The 19055-nt window shown below is 39.8% G+C and overlaps 1 protein-coding gene across 2 annotated transcripts in view; it reads right to left on the bottom strand.

Annotated features, from left to right (window-relative positions):
* kcnh7 (potassium voltage-gated channel subfamily H member 7) overlaps positions 1 to 17626 on the bottom strand; it is a 36636-nt gene extending 19010 nt beyond the window's left edge. The window contains exons 1-5 of one of the 2 annotated variants that reach the window (XM_028592151.1): positions 17209 to 17626; positions 16592 to 16822; positions 8081 to 8236; positions 1909 to 2340; positions 328 to 539 (exon numbers count right to left, since the gene is read on the bottom strand). In XM_028592151.1, coding sequence (XP_028447952.1) covers positions 328 to 539; positions 1909 to 2340; positions 8081 to 8236; positions 16592 to 16822; positions 17209 to 17284 — 1107 coding nt within the window. In that variant the 5' untranslated portion in view covers positions 17285 to 17626. Of the gene's footprint in view, positions 1 to 327; positions 540 to 1908; positions 2341 to 8080; positions 8237 to 11189; positions 11270 to 16591; positions 16823 to 17208 lie in introns of those variants that run through there. The other variant, XM_028592152.1, reaches the window with a different exon arrangement.
* Positions 17627 to 19055: the final 1429 nt, after the last annotated feature.

The raw sequence follows: 19055 nt of genomic DNA, 5'->3' as shown, positions 1-19055 counted from the left end.
TTATCTCGGTGATACCAGGTACTTTTTTATTTTCACCTGCCAGCAAGAAATCTCACTGGCAGGCTGTAACATGTGCTGTGTATCATACCACACTATCCCACAACCCACCTTGGAGGTCCCCCAACCAATGACTACAGTCAGTGCAGCTACACATACTTAAACACTTTGCCAGTTTCCCACCCATAAACACCACCAGTTGTGTTCTATAAAATACAGAATCAAGGATTATTAAGAATTAAACCCCAGGTCTTATGATGGTGGCTGAAAATGTTGCCTATGGTTGAGAACATACTGCAATGTCAAAGAAAGTGGAGCTTCCCGACTCACCTGTGTGACTTTTTCTGTGACATTGTGTGTTCTGTCTTTGACCTTTGGTGCTATGATGGTCGTCTCGGATGTTGGTGGAGAATGAGTCTTCTTATCAGTCCCCTCAGAGAAGGTGAGTGCAATCAGAGGGATTCTGCTGATGGTGCTATACTTGTTGATGTTAGAATCAGAGGTAGAGCCAAGCAGGCTGGACTTCACGTGATTAAAATGACCTGTGAGTTTGAACAAATCACAACAGTCACATTAATAACCTTGGTAGAGATATATTTCAAATTTGTACATTGATAAGTTTCAGTAACAACCCAAGTTGTTACGCGCTGATGGCTTTGAAAATGAATGTAAGTATGCTCACTTGATTTAGTGATTAAGCAATTACAATTACTACTTTAGTGAAATAAGGATATCGGATTTTGGTTTTGCAAGTGCTGACTTAACAAATATTAAAGGGATGCTTCACTGATTGTGTTTGAATGTGTCTGAATGTTTTTGGTATTAGGGTGACATAATGATACATAGCGCTTTGTATAATGTAGATGCATTGATGTATCCAGATGAACAGTAGCAGCCTACCATACTTACACAGTACCCTAGACTAATGTATTCTGGCATCGGTGGATAGTGAAGGGGCTACAGGGAATGTTTAGCTACATTCTCTGCAAAAGGGAAATGCAAGAAATGTAAGAATAAGGTTGGGTACCAAGAACTATACTTAGCTGTGAATTAAAGCCAATTACATATTTAGAGGAACTGTTGTTTCATTAAGAAATAAAAGCTTTTAAGTTTAACATATTCTGAAAAGCAAAGTTAAACAAACTGTGCTTCTGCTTTCATCACAGGTTACGCATACATCAATGCACGTGTTAACAGATATGGCAGACTCGAGAAAGCGCCTGTCTTAAAATCATTTCACAAGTAATTTCATATATGCCAACACAGAGCTGTTGAATACAGAGTGTTTCATGTGTAACATGTGTGTAACATAACACAATGTTGGTACATGGCCAGCTATGCAATTGTTTAGGATTTTTCCCATAGATACTGTATGCCTTATGGCTTGCGCAGCTTGGAACAATAACTAGTCAGCAGAGCTACTACAATGTCACATAAGACAAGCATACACTAATGCATACTAATCTTAAAGCAATGCTTTGATTGGAACATGATGAGAGCGGATATGAGGCTTATAAGATAAAATGATATTATTTTATAGACTGCTGAATCATTTCACATAATTGAGTGCAGTCAGTCCACTCAACGCAAAAGTGGATCTCTGAAGAGCATTTATGCTGATTGCCTTGCTTGAACCAAAACAGCACTGAGCAATAAAACCATGGGCAGAAATACATGATTACCTCGGACATTTTCTAAAGCATTTTCTTGACAGAACAAATTAAAAAAGACACATTTTAATAAACCTATAGTATATACAGTACATTTAAGAAAAGATGATATAGGTAAAGATAATTAAACAAAAAATCTCTTTTGTGTCTCTTAAATATCACTTTTGAAGACCAATTTGGTGCGCTGTACACTAATCACAGATTGGATCTGTTAGCTTTACTTACATACTGTAGTACATACCTTCACTGGTTTGACCATCCCTGAATATGCTTTTGGAATTGGAACTGTAGGCCTCAATTTCATGGACAGATGAGGCTCGCCTCATGCTGTTGACGCTGCCTCTCGGGAAGGTGTTTGACAGGGCAGAGGAGTACTGGTGGGGCTCTGTCTGGTATAGGTTCTCCCAGAGGAGTTTAGGGGATGAATGGTCAAGTGGTTCAGGGCCGACATTAGCCTGAGGAGAGTGGTGGTTGGAGCCTATAAGGCCATGCGTGTCATTGGTCTCAATGGGACTGCAAATGCTCTTGGTGGGTGACGGGAAGCTCTGCAGGGCCACCTCATTCTCTTTGGGCGGGTCCACCATCACAGCATCTGGGTCCTCTTGCGGAAGAGATTGCTTGGTATTCATTAGGCTCAAAGCGGCCTGGCGGAAGCGAAAGAATCTACTGCTTCCTAAAAAGTGAAAAAGAAATATGAGAACGTTTTTAGTGTTCAGCACTTATAAAAAACATTTTTACATAATGAACAATTAAAGTGATGACTGGATGAGAGGTTTATTCTGCCCAAAAACAAATTAGGAAAAATGGAAACTGAAATAAAAAGGCATGAAACTAATAAAATACTAAAATCACAGACCCATTTTCAGCATTTGCAAAGGTCATGACAGTGGAACCAGAGAACCACACTCCTTTCCCTGACTATATGATAATCTATTATTACATATATATAATTTAAAACTACGGTGGCCCTGAGAGGCCACAGCACGCAACAATAAGACAACACGTGCAAATAAACCACAGCACGCACTAATAAGACAACACGTGCAAATAAGACAACACAAACTAATAAGACAACACGCACTAATAAGACAACACGTGCAAATAAGACAACACGCACTAATAAGACAACACATGCAAATAGCCCACACCACAAACTGAAGTGTTTCCAGGGGACACTTTTAAGTGATGCACACGTGCCTCAACCATTGGCTTTCCGGTACATAGACAGACCAACAACAGGACAATTTTAACAATTTTTGCCATTTTATTCATCACTAAATTCACTTCTGAATACGTTTTAGGCGAGAAATGAACTCTTTAGATTTCGAATATAGGCAGTCTTGCGTAAATCGTTGCCGACTGTCAATTTGTTTCTAAGTTTTCGGAATTGAGAAGCTCCATAAAGTGACGCAACAGCCAGCTAGCGCCTGCCGGGGCCGCTAGCTCGTTGCTCAGAGACCCCGCTCTAAGCTGGAGGTCTCTCAGACCGGTCTCGTAAATAAGAGGCTTTTATTTCGCCGTTGATGGATTATTTTGATATAATTATTATTAATTAGGCTTAACAACCTCGCTGGCCGGCCATCTCACACACACACACACACACACACCCACACACACTCGCCGATACATAATAATAAAATACTGAGCACCCTACATGCACTGTAAATGCCTAAGGACAACAGATGAAAATTAGCAATTCAAATTATAAAGGTTGGTGTCTGCCCTTTAGTCTACATAACATGTCATAGCATGTTACCACTTTATGTACAACTGTTCATTTATCATACAGACTGAAACTGCTGCTATATGACACACCTTTTAAAACTTTCCAGAAAAAGCTTATTAGTAGCTTACAGTGCTGTCATGACATGGTTTCAAATTAATTCACACATGAATTCATGGGACTATGATGACTCACACATTACTGCTGTGCGATCTTAACATGTGACTTTTAAATGTGAATCATCCAAAGAGGTTTACCTAATTGGGACTTCCCACTAGTGAGTAGATTAATTTAATCTCTCGGTTCAGTGACAAAATGTCATAAAAAATAAGACTGCAACTTGCCTGTGATTTAGTACTTCTAAATACCCTATTACCTGCATGACTGAGAATGTCTCACAAGGGGGGCTGATTTCTCCTAATACTGAAAGAGATATGTCAACCTGTCCTTCCCTAAATGTATGTTTATTTTTTGTTTGTTTGTAGCTGAGTGTGAAGGATGTGAATAAGCATCTCCAAGTCCATTGCACTTCATCTTATCTTATCTTCTCTTATGGAGCGTAAGATTAACAGGACGATCAATGCGACATTAGCAGTGATGTTTTTTTTGTGGTGAAAACATGAATTGAGCCTGAAGGCGAAGATCATGATTTACCAGGTGATTTATGTTCCAGCCCTCAGCTATATACATGAACTGTGGGCATTTCTCAAGACACTTAGATTGTGGATACAAGCCCCAACATGACTTTGCTTCACAGGATGTCTCCCTTAGGGATAAGGATGAAGGGCTTGAACATCTGAGTGGGCCCTTATATTGAAAGAAACTGGCTCAGCCACTATTTTGAAAGTTCATAAATTCTAATGTTGTTGATTGAACAAAAGAAATAAGTCTCCTGTGAAATGCACCTAATAGTGAATCTTTCTGCTGAGTAATGTAAGTACTGTCTCTAGCTTTGGGCCTTGAAGACATGTTGAAGTTGCTGAATGGTGTGTTCTAGATGGCAGCTCAGGGAAAGAGGGATTACTCTCTTTCAGGCTCAATATTGGGCTAGTTGATACCTGCAAGCTTATTACCTGCTGTCAACAGCAGATCATAATTAGCTCCCCAATGTCCAAAAATCACCTTTGATAGGCTGTAAAATGTATGGCTAGACTATGTGGGGACGTTCTTACTGATCAATGCAGGAAAAAAAACAACGTATTACCATGAATAGGTCCTGCCATTGTGCTAAAAAGGCCTGACATGAAAGGAATTTCTTCGCCATATGGTCTGAATGCTGTTATATTTTTCATATGCAGCTGAAGAAATCCTGAATATGTGGTGTGGAAAAAAAAAAAAAAAAACAATGTGTGCACATTATATACTGTAGTCAGATAGCATGCAGCTTCATTACAAAATTATTAGCATCAGTATTTAAAACCCCATTTAAGTCAAACCCAGTGTAGCGTAAAATTACACTTTTATGGCTGACTTCCGGTTATGGCGGCGCTGGAGTGAAACGTGGTGCACGGAGCTCCCGAATAATTTCGTCTAAACAATCCTATCTAAAGGCTTTTCATTCGACGAGAAGTACTTTCTTCAATACAACAATTTTGTTGCGCTTTGAACATCCTGATAAATATGCCGAATCCAAAGAAAACGGACAAGAAGAAGGATGATGCTCAAGCTAACGTTACATGACTGCAGTTAGCGGACCCTCCGCCATGGTTTCATGCAGAAATGGAAAAGGGATTTCTCAGGATCCAGGAGTTAATTGATGGACGCCTGAGTAAATTCACAGAAACCGTGGAGAAAATGAGCAATGACCTACAATCAACAAATCTGAAAATGGTGGAGGTGGTAACAAAGCAGATGGATATGGACCAAAGTGTATCCACTGCAAGCACTGTCAAATATGGTAATAAGCTATTTTCACCTATTTAACGATTCTATTTTTAAAATCTGATGACACCAGTGTGTTCCCCATCCCAGAAAAACCCCAGGGTGTATCCAAAATTCTACACTTCCAACTTCTACTTATGAGAAATATACCAATATATTTAAAAACTACAACTCCCACTATAGACACGTCCCAGAATCTGTTACAAAGCTTGAGCACTTCTAGTTCTTCCGGGGTGGGTGGGAGGACGTGTTCGGCTCCTCTTTCTGCTGTCTGCCGTGAGTGGGCTTCATTCCGTTTCAGATTGATGCCGCCCGCCGGCCGGCCGAGCACACAATACATGAGTCAAATACATGAAACTGTATTTTATTATTGATGCTATCTTTATTGTTTAACTCCTCAAATACAACGTTAGATAAAAAAATCAATATTACGAATATTATGTATTTGTATCTTTTCTATCCGCCGAGCGGTAATTACGACGTCACTTCCGGAGTCTTCAGCTGATTTCTTTTAAACGTTATTACGATGCATAACTTACTGGAACAAAACTGAGCAACTTTTTGTTGCTGGTGACAAAACTACTGCTTATATTCTAATGTAGAATGCGGTCTGTTATTTTCTTGATAACAGACCGTTGCTAAGTACACACCGTTGCCATGCATAGCAGAGCGTTGCCATGGACGCAATTCTGTTCCCTCCGGAGGAGAGCTATCAATAAATCCGCTAGAAGAAGATTGGCGTCGGGGTCCTGATCACCCCGTCGTTGTTGTATTCGCTATAACAACGCTCTACATTATCCCTTACGTACATTGAAGCGATACTGGCGTTATAGCTGATCGCCGTCTGATTCTGTGAATGAATGCCCGCATTGCATCGTGGGACATCGGCTTTGATTGCGCCCAGCTCGGCTCATATCGTAGCTTACTGTTCTGTCTTATTTACTGTAATATTTCACCGGTAATAAGACCGAAATAATATTATTAAAATAAAGAAATGCAAACCATGATAACAGCTAAATACATGTTGAAAGATGTAGCGTTATAGTTTTAAAAATATCAATAAACAACAAAGCAATCCAGCTTCCCTGGCCGAAATAGACCGAAATAATAACATTAATAGAAATACATATAAACCGTGATAAGATCTGGTGAATAAATGTTGATTAAAACAGCGATTATTGGGCTAAAAATACCAATAACATCAAAGCTGTATCCAGCTTCTCTGTTGCAGAAAGTTTCGTGCTGTGATTACGTAAGATGCTTCTCATTGAAATACATTAGTATAAAAAACGTGACCCCAACACGTAAATCTTCACAATTACGTAATGGTATCACGTTCTAATAGATTTAATTTCGTAATGCCATCACGAACTGACGTGAGACTGGGTTGCATATTGTATGGCTTAGAGAACTTTCGTCCTATGTGCCGGTTGAAAAGGTAATGTTTAATATAAAAAAAAAAACGTTGATGTTCCAAAAGATATGGGGCGGTTTTATCGAATATGTTAATAATTGAAATGTCACATTGATTGAAAATGCTGATCTGACAATGTGACCCTTCTCTACTTTAACTTATGAAAACTTCTCTCTTACATACCAGCTGAGTGCCTTGTAACACTGTACATTTGAGCGTTCTGTCTATTAGGGGGTGGGACAGGGGTGGGAGGGTGTTCAGAAAAGGTTGTTTACCTGTATACTGAATTGAATCTGTGAACTGTTCATGTGAAAATTAATAAATATATTGATTAAAAAGAAAATTACACTTTTATGCTCTGGTGTTATCTAAAGGCTTTTATAAAGACAATAATAAGGTCATACTTTAGGTGTGATGTGTGCATGTAGTCAAGACTCTTTCTAATCAAAAGTCACATTGTATGTTTATCTGCCCCATCTACCGACAGGTGACCTTGCTGTAGCGCGGTCACAAGCAATCAACTCTGATTAGCAATGTTAGCAACAGGCACAGGCACTCGCTCACACATAGGCATACACACACAGGCATGCACGCACGCACACACACTTACATTCACGCATACACACAGTAGAGCACAAGCCGAATGCCAGTGCCCTGGAGGAATTCATGCTGAGTGAAGTGGATAGCTGCGCTCTAGTCAGAGAAGAGATGCTGAGTGCCTCCAATCATAGACGAGCTGGACTCAATGACATTTACACCTACTGACACACATCCAAATAAAAAATGAGGGTGCAGTATATGCTGCTCTCCCATGACACATAACAAAGATAAAACAATTAAGGATTATAATTTTTTCAACAAGATAAGGATACGTAAGCAGAGCGCTCACTCCCTGCATGCACACAGTGCATTTCAGCATTGTGCATGTAAACTGCATTGTACTACAAAACTAAATAATCCATATGTTTTTTTTCAAATACTGTAATAGAAGCTGGCAACATGTTTGGAGCTTACACTGAGCATCTCAGGGAACTGCATAACAATCTCTAGTGCTTAATTAGTGTCTAACAGATGTAATGGGCTATTTTTTAAATTATTTCAATTACCGCCATCCACTTATGCAGCTCCACTTTTTTAAAGGAGTGAGGAAATATTTTTTTTAGGAATGGTGCCATCTTACAAAATGTGCACAGGTTAAATTTGGAGAAAAAAAAGACATGTGACAAATGCATGACAGATGCAATGCCAGAATTTTTTAGCTTTGGTCATGAAAGACATTGTTACTGGTGTGGCTAAAAAGGGAATTTCAATTAATAAAAATACCACAACAACAACAACTCCGTAGCAATGCTTTTTCAGGTATGTTTATATCATAGCAAGGAGGGAAATACTCACTTTGATCTGACTTTGTAGGGGACGTTGGGCTTATCTTCTCTGTGGAGTTGTCGCTTTCCTCATCCACGACGTAATCAAAATTTAAGATAAACATCATCACCAAACCCTCCTCATTTTTCACAGGGATTACGTGAATGTTACACTGAAAGTCAGACCCTGAAAGAGAAACAAAATGTCAGTGTCAAAAAGCTGAATCATACATTATTATTCTGCCTGGCATCTCTAAAAGGGTTAGTATGTTCCAAGATGTCTTTATTCAACCTAAAACTATAGGTTTTATGCTTAAGGGAAATTTATCTACTATCACAATCATGCAAGTCATTGTAGAGGCTGGTTTCACATGAATGTTGGGAAAACCGAGGAGAAGTTGATCTGATTTAAAGGTCAATGCCTGCATGTCAGAGCAAATTAAATCGTAGAGAGTACGAAAAAATATCAGCCCAGGGGTTATACGCAAGTATATGTGCATCTGTGTGTTCATGTGTGCTGCATGCCCTATATACAAGTACATGCACTACAAGTTTTTAAAGCTATAGTGCGTAGTTTATGTCGCCCCCATAAGGAATTGTAAGTAATGATAACAAAACTATCGGCGCATCCACATGATACAAGCCTTCCGTGATCGCGCACCACCCCCTCCCCCACGCAGTTGCTAGAAGCCAAGGAGGACACGCAGGATTAAAAAACCATGATGGACTCTTCAGAAGAGGTAATTATCTTCACTTGAGTTTCAGCTGCGCCGGACGACCCAATCTTCTGAACATAGCCATACTGAGAAATACAGAGAGAGGTGTTAATTAGGTTTTTAGCAACTCATTTGGGAATGGCTTGAATGTAATGGACATTCATTATTATAAAACAGTTAAACACTAAAGCTTTAATGTATAGCATACATATATGAAAATGACTAAGCTTAGCAGGAGTTGGACAGATATGATGCAAGAGCCACAGTATGGTGCAGACAACAGGGTTTAGTAGAACAGATCAAACAGGCAGCACAGATTACAGCCAATTTAGAGGATTGCAGTGTGCTCATAGGAACAATCACTAGAACTGAGCATCGTGTGAGGCAGTGGAGCAAAAAACAATCCATGATCTAAACTTAGTCTTGAGCCCAGAATATCCCAATTTCTCAGCTGAACTGGTTATAGCTGTGTTGGTGGAAGCTGTTGATGCCTAAAGGCACAACTGCCCAGCAATTTAACTTTCTACTCACTGGACCCTAAACAGCAACACAATAGCTCCTATATAGCCAGGGCGATGTACAATATCACAGTGACCATCTCTGGTATGGCAGAAAGCTATCTTGAAATGACACATAAGTAAAAAAAAACATATATTTAAAGAGTTTAATTTTTTTAGAGACTATATTAAGTGGTATTTTTCATCTGGCCTACACAATAAAAATGTCTAACACTGTCCCTTTGCCTCTCTATGTCAGTCCTTCTGTCTTTCTGTCTGCCTTGTTGTGTTGCTACGACTCCCAGTCAGAGGACATAAACTACAAGTGTTCACTGTAATCTCTGCAGGGCTCACAGACACCCTGCCCGCAGCATTCATTAGCAGTAGACTGGCTGTCTGGCATGTTAAGGCAGAGCGAGCTTGTTATATTTAGTCAGAGTTCTGTTGGAAGGATTTCTGCATCCAAACTCCCAAAAGTGATGCTACATTGTCACCACTGACAATATGTGTGGATTATAGTCAATGGAAAATATCAAAAATGGACCTCATATGAGAAAACAGGTAAAAATCAATGTTTCAACAGTATCATGGGAATATATAGTACAACATGTGTATCTGCTGTATGTGGATCATAAGACCAGCGATGTGAACTCCCATCACACCCATCTTGTCTGGTGTCATGGGTGCCTGATTATGTTGTGAAGTAGATGAGCAGTGCTTAGAGAGCTGTGAGTCTATCCCCAGAAAATCCCCTTTTTATAAAAAGCACTTACCTGCATTTCCCAGAAATCCTTCACCTAATTCTACATTGTCCTTTCGAGGGAGCATTTTTGGTTTCGACTTTGATATGTTTGGTGGAACATTATGGTCATTTTTCAGAGTGAATGAAAGAGTTATTCAGTATTGAGCTCGAATTAGCTGATAAATCCTGCAGGAATTAAACTTAGTGATAAATCCTTAAAATCTTCCCTCTAACAATGTGTACTTATTGATGTTATTTTTGGTGCATTTTTCCTTTATTCAAAATTGGACACTTGAGAGGTGACAGAGAAATGAGGGGAAGAGAGGAGGGAATGACATGCAACAAAGGTCCCTGGTTGGAATTGAGATTACTTTGGAGCACAGTTCTATCACTAACAGCATGACATATTCAACATATTTTCTTATGTCAAATTTCTACACAGGTGCTGTGTGCTGAGCCCCCTAATTTACAACCTGTGGCCCATTTCACATTTCATAAAGTGAACTTTCCATGCCATGGGACCTTTAATATATTCAGAAAGGTATGTCCAAGTACATTGAGACCTTTCTACTGAGCCACTCAAGATAATAATAATAATTAAAAAAAAATGTCATAGTATATGGTATTGTAAATTTTCAAATGCCATGTTATAAAAAATTACGAAGTATTTAGCCTTGTGTAGTCTACGTAAGACAACAAGACATGGCACTTCCCTTTCTGAGGCATCATGTATTGCATAAGCTTCACTATAGAGTTGTTTACATGTAGAAATGAAAAATTAAAATGAGATTTCAACATTTCTCCTCATTATGTGGGGAAACAGATGCAGATGTCCCCTTCGCTCCATTGCTCAGGCATGCGAGAACACTTGATCTTAATTTCGCTCTCTGTCAGGGGTTTATTAAACTTTTCTTATTAGAGCAATAGTGCATTGAATATGAATTGCTTAGGTTCACTGAATGCAGCTGTGAGCTTATCAATTAAAAAGTGTTTTTTGTTAACAGGCTGCATGCAACCTAAAAGTAGAGTGATGCACTGCATTATCTGAAACAGAAGAAAAGTAATAGTGAATATTTATTAGTTAGTTAACAAAAGAGATCAGTGCACATTATATAGAACTATGCTCTGTGCACAGCCAAGATGGTAAATTCAGCAGAAATATTTGTGGGCTGGAGTTTACCTTACCAGATGGGAAAACAATGGTCATGCTTAAAGGCTAAGCCATAGGGGTCTCCTCTCATCTGGTCTCCTGCTGAATGTCACCTCTACCAAAAATGGATCAAAGGAAAGCTTCTTTAGAATGGCTATGTTAAATCAGCAGAGAATGGGCAGCTCTAAATTTGATCTGATAATATGTTCGTATGACTATATTATTTATGGTTATGGTTAAAAGTAAGTACATGTATTTGATGACAGTTCTATTATACTGGTAAACAAGAAGAACTTGTGAATAAAACACATGCTTTTCTTTCTTCGAGCTAAAATAAGTGGCAGAAAGCTACGTCATCAGAGACACTCATGATCTGAAGAAAGATGGCCTCAGTCATTGATTGGGAACAACTATGTTATTCATCTTCTTTTAGATTTTTCCAACGAAGGCCAAGTGCCTACTGATGGTATGTTGGTGGGGAAAATGATGTGAACCCAAAGCTTTGATTTTATTTTTATTTTTGATTGTGCTCATTTAACTAAATCTGTTTATCCAGAGATCCACAGCATTCCATGATGACTTTTGTGTGGGTTCAAAATAGTGTTATTGACATGTATATTAAGGTTTATAATGAGGGCATGAAACAAATGTCATTACCTAACCACCCATAAACCAAACTTTGCATTTCAAGTCAAGCCATAGAATACTATATGTGGATTAAAAGAGATAGGACAATCCAATTTTCTAGATCTGTGATGCTACCCCCTGTTGTTGACTGACTAATTGCCTTGGCAGACATAATTTCTCAGCTGAAGCGGCATGGTAAACAAAACTGTCAGACAGCTTTATGAGAAGCTATGGTCTTTTTTCAGATTCATTGGGCCTATAATATTGGATTTGTAATTTGACCTATTTACAAGTTGTTGGGATATTAATGTGCACAACACTTTGCTGCACATATGGGAAAGCCTCAGGAAAATAAGTTTCCTGAAAAAACAAAAACAATACTGAATAACAGTTGAAAATAAGATAATGCATTCTGACATTCCAGTTGTAAAAGAAGCTGTTCATACTGTATAACAACAAAATGTACTGGAGATATAAACTATCAACAGGGAATACACTTTTTCACTGTTTCATCATCACTATATGTTATATTTTCTTCAAAAATACTTGTTCACTTTGACAATGCATATTGATTATTGATTATATTGGGGATCTTCTAGGAAATAAGTAAACAAAACATAGGTGCCATTAAGACGTGTCACGTGTTTCTTGTGTTTTGTCCATGTGTTGTCTTAAGCTGCAGAGCTTTTAACTCTCTCTCTCCATTGTACCGTAGCATTCCTCTCTCCTATACATTTACATTTGAACTTCTGACACTGGTAAATATAAATGCAAATAAGCTGTAGTGTACAGTACATGAGCTACTGAAGACAGCTGACCATTTGGGTTTCGGGCTCTCCGACCTTCCCATTCTTCTGTTACACTCAACTTAGCACAACATAATACCATCTTAACATGGCCATAGCTGCTGGACATGGTTAACATCATTGACAGTAGAGCAGTTTTTACCAGTGAGTGTCCATTAATTCCCTGACCTTTGTGTAGAGTGTTTCCCTGCGAGCCAAGAAATGTTATTTACACCTGTTTGAATGAATGGTCAGTGTACTAAGACTAGCTCCCTTTTCATGATGGAAATTTCATTACTGTAGATTCTATTTCCATCATTAATTATTAAAACATTGCTGCTTAAGCAAGTGATCCTTTAGAAACTCTTACAATGATGACTCACAGGTCAAACAGAGTTGTGGTAAAACTGTAAGATGTCTTACAGATACATAAATATATACAGTAGTATTGGTTATATTTATGTAGTAGTGCGAGTAGCAATATACTTTTTTAAATCTTTTTCAAAAAGAGAAGATATTTCTTATTTGGGCCCTGCTATTCAATCAATGTATTGAGGCTTCATATTAATCAGCATGAGCTGATCTGCTTTAGGGAGAAACACAAGTAATATTGTTGAGCGCTGATTTTTGTTTTTGCATCTTTCTACAGATGTAATATCCACAACTGGAGCTTTTAAACAGTACAGCCCCAGACTACTGCCTGGTAGAAAGTCTTGTAAAATGAAATCTGACATGTTTCTTGTTTAGGGCTATTCTGCTTAAGCCAATACGCAATGTTACTGGGGCATAGCCAATCGGGACTAGAGCATGTAGGGAGAACCCATGCAAGCTAACCCTTTGTTTAGAGTCCTCGGGCCTTGTGGCAACATCTCGCCTCAGTGAGAGTGCTGTAAGTTTCACAGCCCGGCCTAATTTCATCTTCAATCAGTGTCTCCAGAGCCATAAGGGATAACTAGCAGCTCCGGCTTAAACTACATTTTATTTGTGTTTAAATGTATGAATTCATGATAGTTTGCTCATTAATGGTTGAAATCAATGGATGGTAAACAATTACAGCTAGAATACAGTGACTGATTAAGAGAAAAACACAGATGGGATGGAGAGGAATATTAGATTACCACCTCCAGTACAAGCATCCCATGAGATAAAAATAGCCTGTGGATGAACATTCCTGTACAATGCAAAGTTAGACATATACTGGTATGGTGTTCAAAGCTCTATCTGCTCCTCCGCACTACCAATCACAATGTTATTAAGCGCAGCAATGGTACAAAACCGTCCATTAAATTAATATGCAAATGTCTCTATAATGAAGCTGATATCTATGTCTTCTCTTTGAAATGAACTAAGCATGTTATCCACACTTTCCATTGCACAAAGCCCCACTGGGCTGTTTAATTTGTTACATCTACCTGGACAAGCTGATTCCAATCTAACAAATGAAACCTGATGAGGAAAGCTCTGTATGTGTTTCACCTCATACTGCGAGACACTAAAGAGGGCTTAGTGCGATGAAAAATGGATGTGCTCTTTCGGAGCGTGGTCACCCAAGTGTCCTGCAGCACACCTCGGCAGGGGTACGCAGCCATTCAGTCCCCTCGGTGGAGAGTGACCTATGAAACCCTGCACCCACGCATACCACATGTCCCATATCATTCAGCGTGGTTAGCTAACCGGCCACTGTTACGTTATGTCCATTTAACTTGTCTCTGCTCAGTGTCAGCTTCCTTTTGTCAAGACTCATTCAGGTACAAAGTATTATTACACCCCGTGGAATAGGATAGCTCTACAAAGCCATCAAGGGAAAGCATTTATCTCATTGATTATGTATCATCACTGCAGGAAGACTGTGCTTGTGGTATCTTCTCTCAAAACCAGTCTTGGTTGTTCAAATAGAGGGGAACACAAAAATGAATAAAAATGCCCTCATGCTTAAGGCGCTCCCACGGTCCCCATTGCTCCACTACTTTTGATTTCCTCAAATCCTGACCTTACTGTTTTTTCTTCCTACTGTAATTATTAATGGGAGAAGAAAAAAAACTAACTACACCAAGTAACACTGCTATTCCTCAAAACACTATCATGTCCGTAGATCATAATGTAACCTGTTCATCTTGCATCTTATGTGTGAAAAAACAGGTAGAAATAGAAAGAGGGAATACTGGTTAATATATCTGAGCTGGTTAATTTTATGTTCTTTTTTAACACGCCTGTGTGATTTGTGGCGTACAGTAGGAGCATGGAAAATAGAGTGGGTTTAATACAAAGGATTAAATGATTTGCATGAGGACTGATAACTAGAAATACAGTTAGGATAGGAGAAATGGAATAAATCCACTTTCCACCCTTCAGCTTCAATTTGTAAAGCCACCCCTCTCAAGGATGCCATGCATCTTTCATTCCCCTATAGCAGTGGGAGCGTGTGGATTGTGCCCCTGCATTTCAGTGTAATGCATTTACCCTGTAAGCTGCTCATTCCCAGTCACTGCACTGTCAGCCCTGACATCTTTATTCATGAGCACACAAGCTCACTGTAAATTCCTCTGAGGAGTATTAAGAGTTGTGTCTTGAAGCCATGATGCACACCGGGGAGGATTGTGAAGAGACAGAGAGCAAAGATTATGTCAGAATGGTTCTGTAGCTCTCATCCGCCACGCTTTACATGCATGATGTTTCGATGGAGTACAGCATTTGTATGAAAGATGGGAGACTAAATGAAGTTTCTTTAAAATCCGACTTGTCAAAAACCAAACTGTTCATGCTTTCACAAACAGACCTTGAAGTGTTTTGTGTAATTGTCTTGCAGGTTTCAGAAATCTATTTTAGCAGTGTAGCAGCTGGCTCTTGCTTTCTTCCTGATTAGCAAAAAATAACAATAGTAGGCTACAGGCCGATGGCTGCTTCTGATGGTAGATTAAACATGTACCCATGGCCTAGAATCTCATCAAACTCACAATTAAAAATTAAAGCCCTGGCCCCTTATGATTAAATAAAATATTACATCTCTTATTTTCCAGCTTAGACTCCTCTGCTGTTTGGACATTCCTTGGAAGTACACAGAGTAATGTGAGTTAACAATATCACGCTAAAAACATGTTCTAGTTGTGCTGCTCTATAGGAGGAGTACTTCCGTATTGAGTCTGTACAGCTTTGTCATGCTGACCATAAAAAGCTCATGTGAGAGCATGGAAGGAGGTGGTCAATCCTGGGATTTATGCCACTGAGCGATTACATCGTATTAATTCTCTCTGACTCCGGATTGTTGACTCTGCAGTGCACCATTCATACCCGGACTAGGGTTGGTCAAAAAAATGAATGACAAACACCAGTCTAGCATTAAGAGGGAAGCATGTTGTATGCAAAGCTGGCAGTGCTGTAGCCTATCAGCAATTTTACAGATTAGTGGATTGATCCTCTGTCTACTTAAGCTTCTGTACACCTTTGCTGCAAACCACAACATCATGGCTTAATGCATCATGTCCAAAAACTATGGATCATGTTATCACCTGACATCGCACCTACTGCTCCATCCTATTTCTGTGTTCAATCCACAACTCAGAAGAAGACAGGCACACCATAATTTTGGCAGCCAGACTTGTTTTGTGTCATCCAAGCACATGATGCTGTGAATTACAGCAGGTGCCAATACGATGTGCCCATAATTCACTTTTCAAATCCCTATTTATAACCCTGCCAATGTATGAGGAGGCTCAAAGTTATATACTGTATATGGGTTAACTTTCACCAGGATACATCAGGCATACATTTTCACAAGTTATTAGACAAATTATTTTAGAGCTGACTGCCATGACTGTTCTCCTCTATCAGGGGTAATGTATGAATTTGAAACACATCTTGTAACTGACTCTGGCAGGTTGGTAACAGGCTGACAGGCCACATCACAGAGTGGACATAGCGAGGAGCTGCAGTGGGTGCTTTCTCAGGAGCAACACGTAACAACAGACCCCTCTCGGCTTACGGGCATGCAGCGACAGCCACACTATCGTGCCAGGTCACTGACTCACCATCCTTCCGGTAGTAGGTGATCTCCACCTTGCGCTCCTCTGACCCAAACACAGCCTGTGCCACCTGGCTGATGGCCTCTTGGTCAGTCAGGTTGCCGTGGAGGAAGTCGCAGGTGCATGGCTTCTGCATGATGTCTGGTCTCGAGAAGCCTGTCATCTCACAGAAGCCGTCGTTGCAGTATATGATTGCACAGTTCTCCACCCTGGCGTTGGCTATCAAAAATTTCCGGTCTGCATGGAAAGAAAAAGTATGCATTGTGCACTACCTGCTGTGGTAGCCTACATCTAACCTCAGTGCACATCATGGTGTCAGCTCATAAATAAAATCAATCAGCAATCAAGTTGATTAAGTTCACTACATAGAAAAATAAGCAACCTACTAATTATTTTGTTCAGCAAATCTCATATAAAAATCAGCCAAGGTCTTCTTATGAATAAGAGTATTGCCATCATTTTTATTTTATTCCCATAAAAATGTATTTGATGGGAAGGAACACTAAAAATAAAACTTAAATGTATTCATTCATCATTTTTGCCTAAATGTTAATTTGTCAAAACATTTACCTTGCAGTATTCTCTAACAGGTAGCAGCAATTGTAAATCAAGAAGATACTCACTCTGTCCCTCGAATTTCCGAATAATCATTCCAAGGAATGTGTTTTGTGGCGCAACGTGACCTCTTCTTACAGGCATGTTTAAACACAGAATACCTTACAGTCTCCAGTAAAAAGCGCCTTTACAAGTTAATCCCGAAGTTGCAGATGTTGGCTCTTTCTGATGTTCCCTCTACCACAGACCATACTCGACGTTGAGCCCTCACTCCACTTAAAATGACCTTCCCACTTCGCCGAGGAGTTGTTTAGCCCGCTTGTATGCCTGAGCATGCGAATACCTCCTCGCCGAAACGCACGGAATCGGGGAGGAATGCTCGAGTTAGATTCAGTCCGCAAAGCATTTCCCGTTGAGGATGGATGCGATCTTGACGTCCTCTGTGTAGGGCGCATGTAGCGGACAGTGGTGGTTATGCCGAGGGGAGTGACGTTGCTCCCATGGGACTTAGTTCCCCCTCCACCTCGGGTAAGGATAAATCCCAGCCTCGTGCACCGAGACTGAGCAATATGTGGTTTCACAGCATACTGTGGAAGCACTGCGTTTTCTTACAATTTAATATTTATATACACGCTTTAAACAAAGACAAAAGCATGTCATTGTAATCTACAGTTATTTTCACACAAGAGTTTACATAGTAGGCAACCATACTACATTAGTAGTAGTATGCTGTAACTTGGGCGTTAGTTCTACTTTTCTTTGAGTACTGTAGCTATGTGTCTAAGTACACTGGTGTCTTGAGCCTAAATTAGTAAACAATGCGTTAATAATAATTATGAAAGGAATAGTGCAACATTTGTGTATTATGCTTATTTGCTTTCTTGCCCAGCTCATTAATCAATGTATCTAATTACAAAAAAGTTTGCCATGCACAGCAACATACTGTAGTTACTTTTGTATTTCACTGCTTTAAATGTGCAATATGTAATATATTTACTGTATTAAATCCAAAAATGACCACAATATGTCATCAGATACTAAGGTAACATGCTAAGCTGAAATACTATGTTTTCGGACACCAATGCTAATGCCGATATTTTCTCCTTTGAAATTTCCGTTCCGTGACGGAATGTCTGTTTGTGTTTTTGCCTGTGTGTTGGTATCAACTGCCCATTCTGACAGCCGGGCCGGGTTGCCAGATGGTCTGTAAAAATACAAACCCAGTGCGCTACAGCTGTAGTATAGCCATGGAGGCAGAAAACAAACAACGGGATCAATGGAGATAGATTCTCCCCGACCTAAAAAACCGTGGCATGTTTCTAACAGTTGCATGACCAGAGACGTAACAAACCCCATGTAAATATGGGAGATGTATTTGAAAGATAGAGACAGCTTAGAGCGCAAAAGGACGCCTAGTAGGTTAATTTCCTCCAGAACAAGTAGCTAAGCATTAGCTTCAGCCAGTGAAGTGATCCTGACTGGTCACGCCATAACTGCTAATGTTACCGGAGGACCAGGCGAGCGGGCCACAGCTGTTAACAACGTGTAGCCTGTTCAGCGGTCGTAGCAGACAAACAGTGAGTAATTTTAAGCCAAGAGAGGGTGGCTGTAAATCGGTAAAGAGGACCCTGAGTTTGCGCTGTTTTTAGCAGCTGTTGCCATAATTTTAAGCAGAGAAAGTGTGCCTGTCAGTCAGGTAGCAAGGACGGTGAGGTGCTGATGTTTTAGCGGTTGTTGCCATAATTTCAAGCCAAGATAGGGTGGTTGTCAGTCGGGTACAGAGCTCAACATTGATGCTGTGTTCTCAACCTGGCAACCTCCCTGAACTTGGAGTCTGAGGAGAAGGGGGCCGGGGAGATGACTCTGTCCAGTATTTTAAAATTTGGACTGCAGTAACTATTTTAAATGCTAGCTG

The sequence above is a fragment of the Perca flavescens genome, chromosome 11, assembly GCF_004354835.1.
Source record: "Perca flavescens isolate YP-PL-M2 chromosome 11, PFLA_1.0, whole genome shotgun sequence".
NCBI classification, from domain to species: domain Eukaryota; kingdom Metazoa; phylum Chordata; class Actinopteri; order Perciformes; family Percidae; genus Perca; species Perca flavescens.
This window is presented reverse-complemented; position numbering and strand designations above follow the sequence as displayed.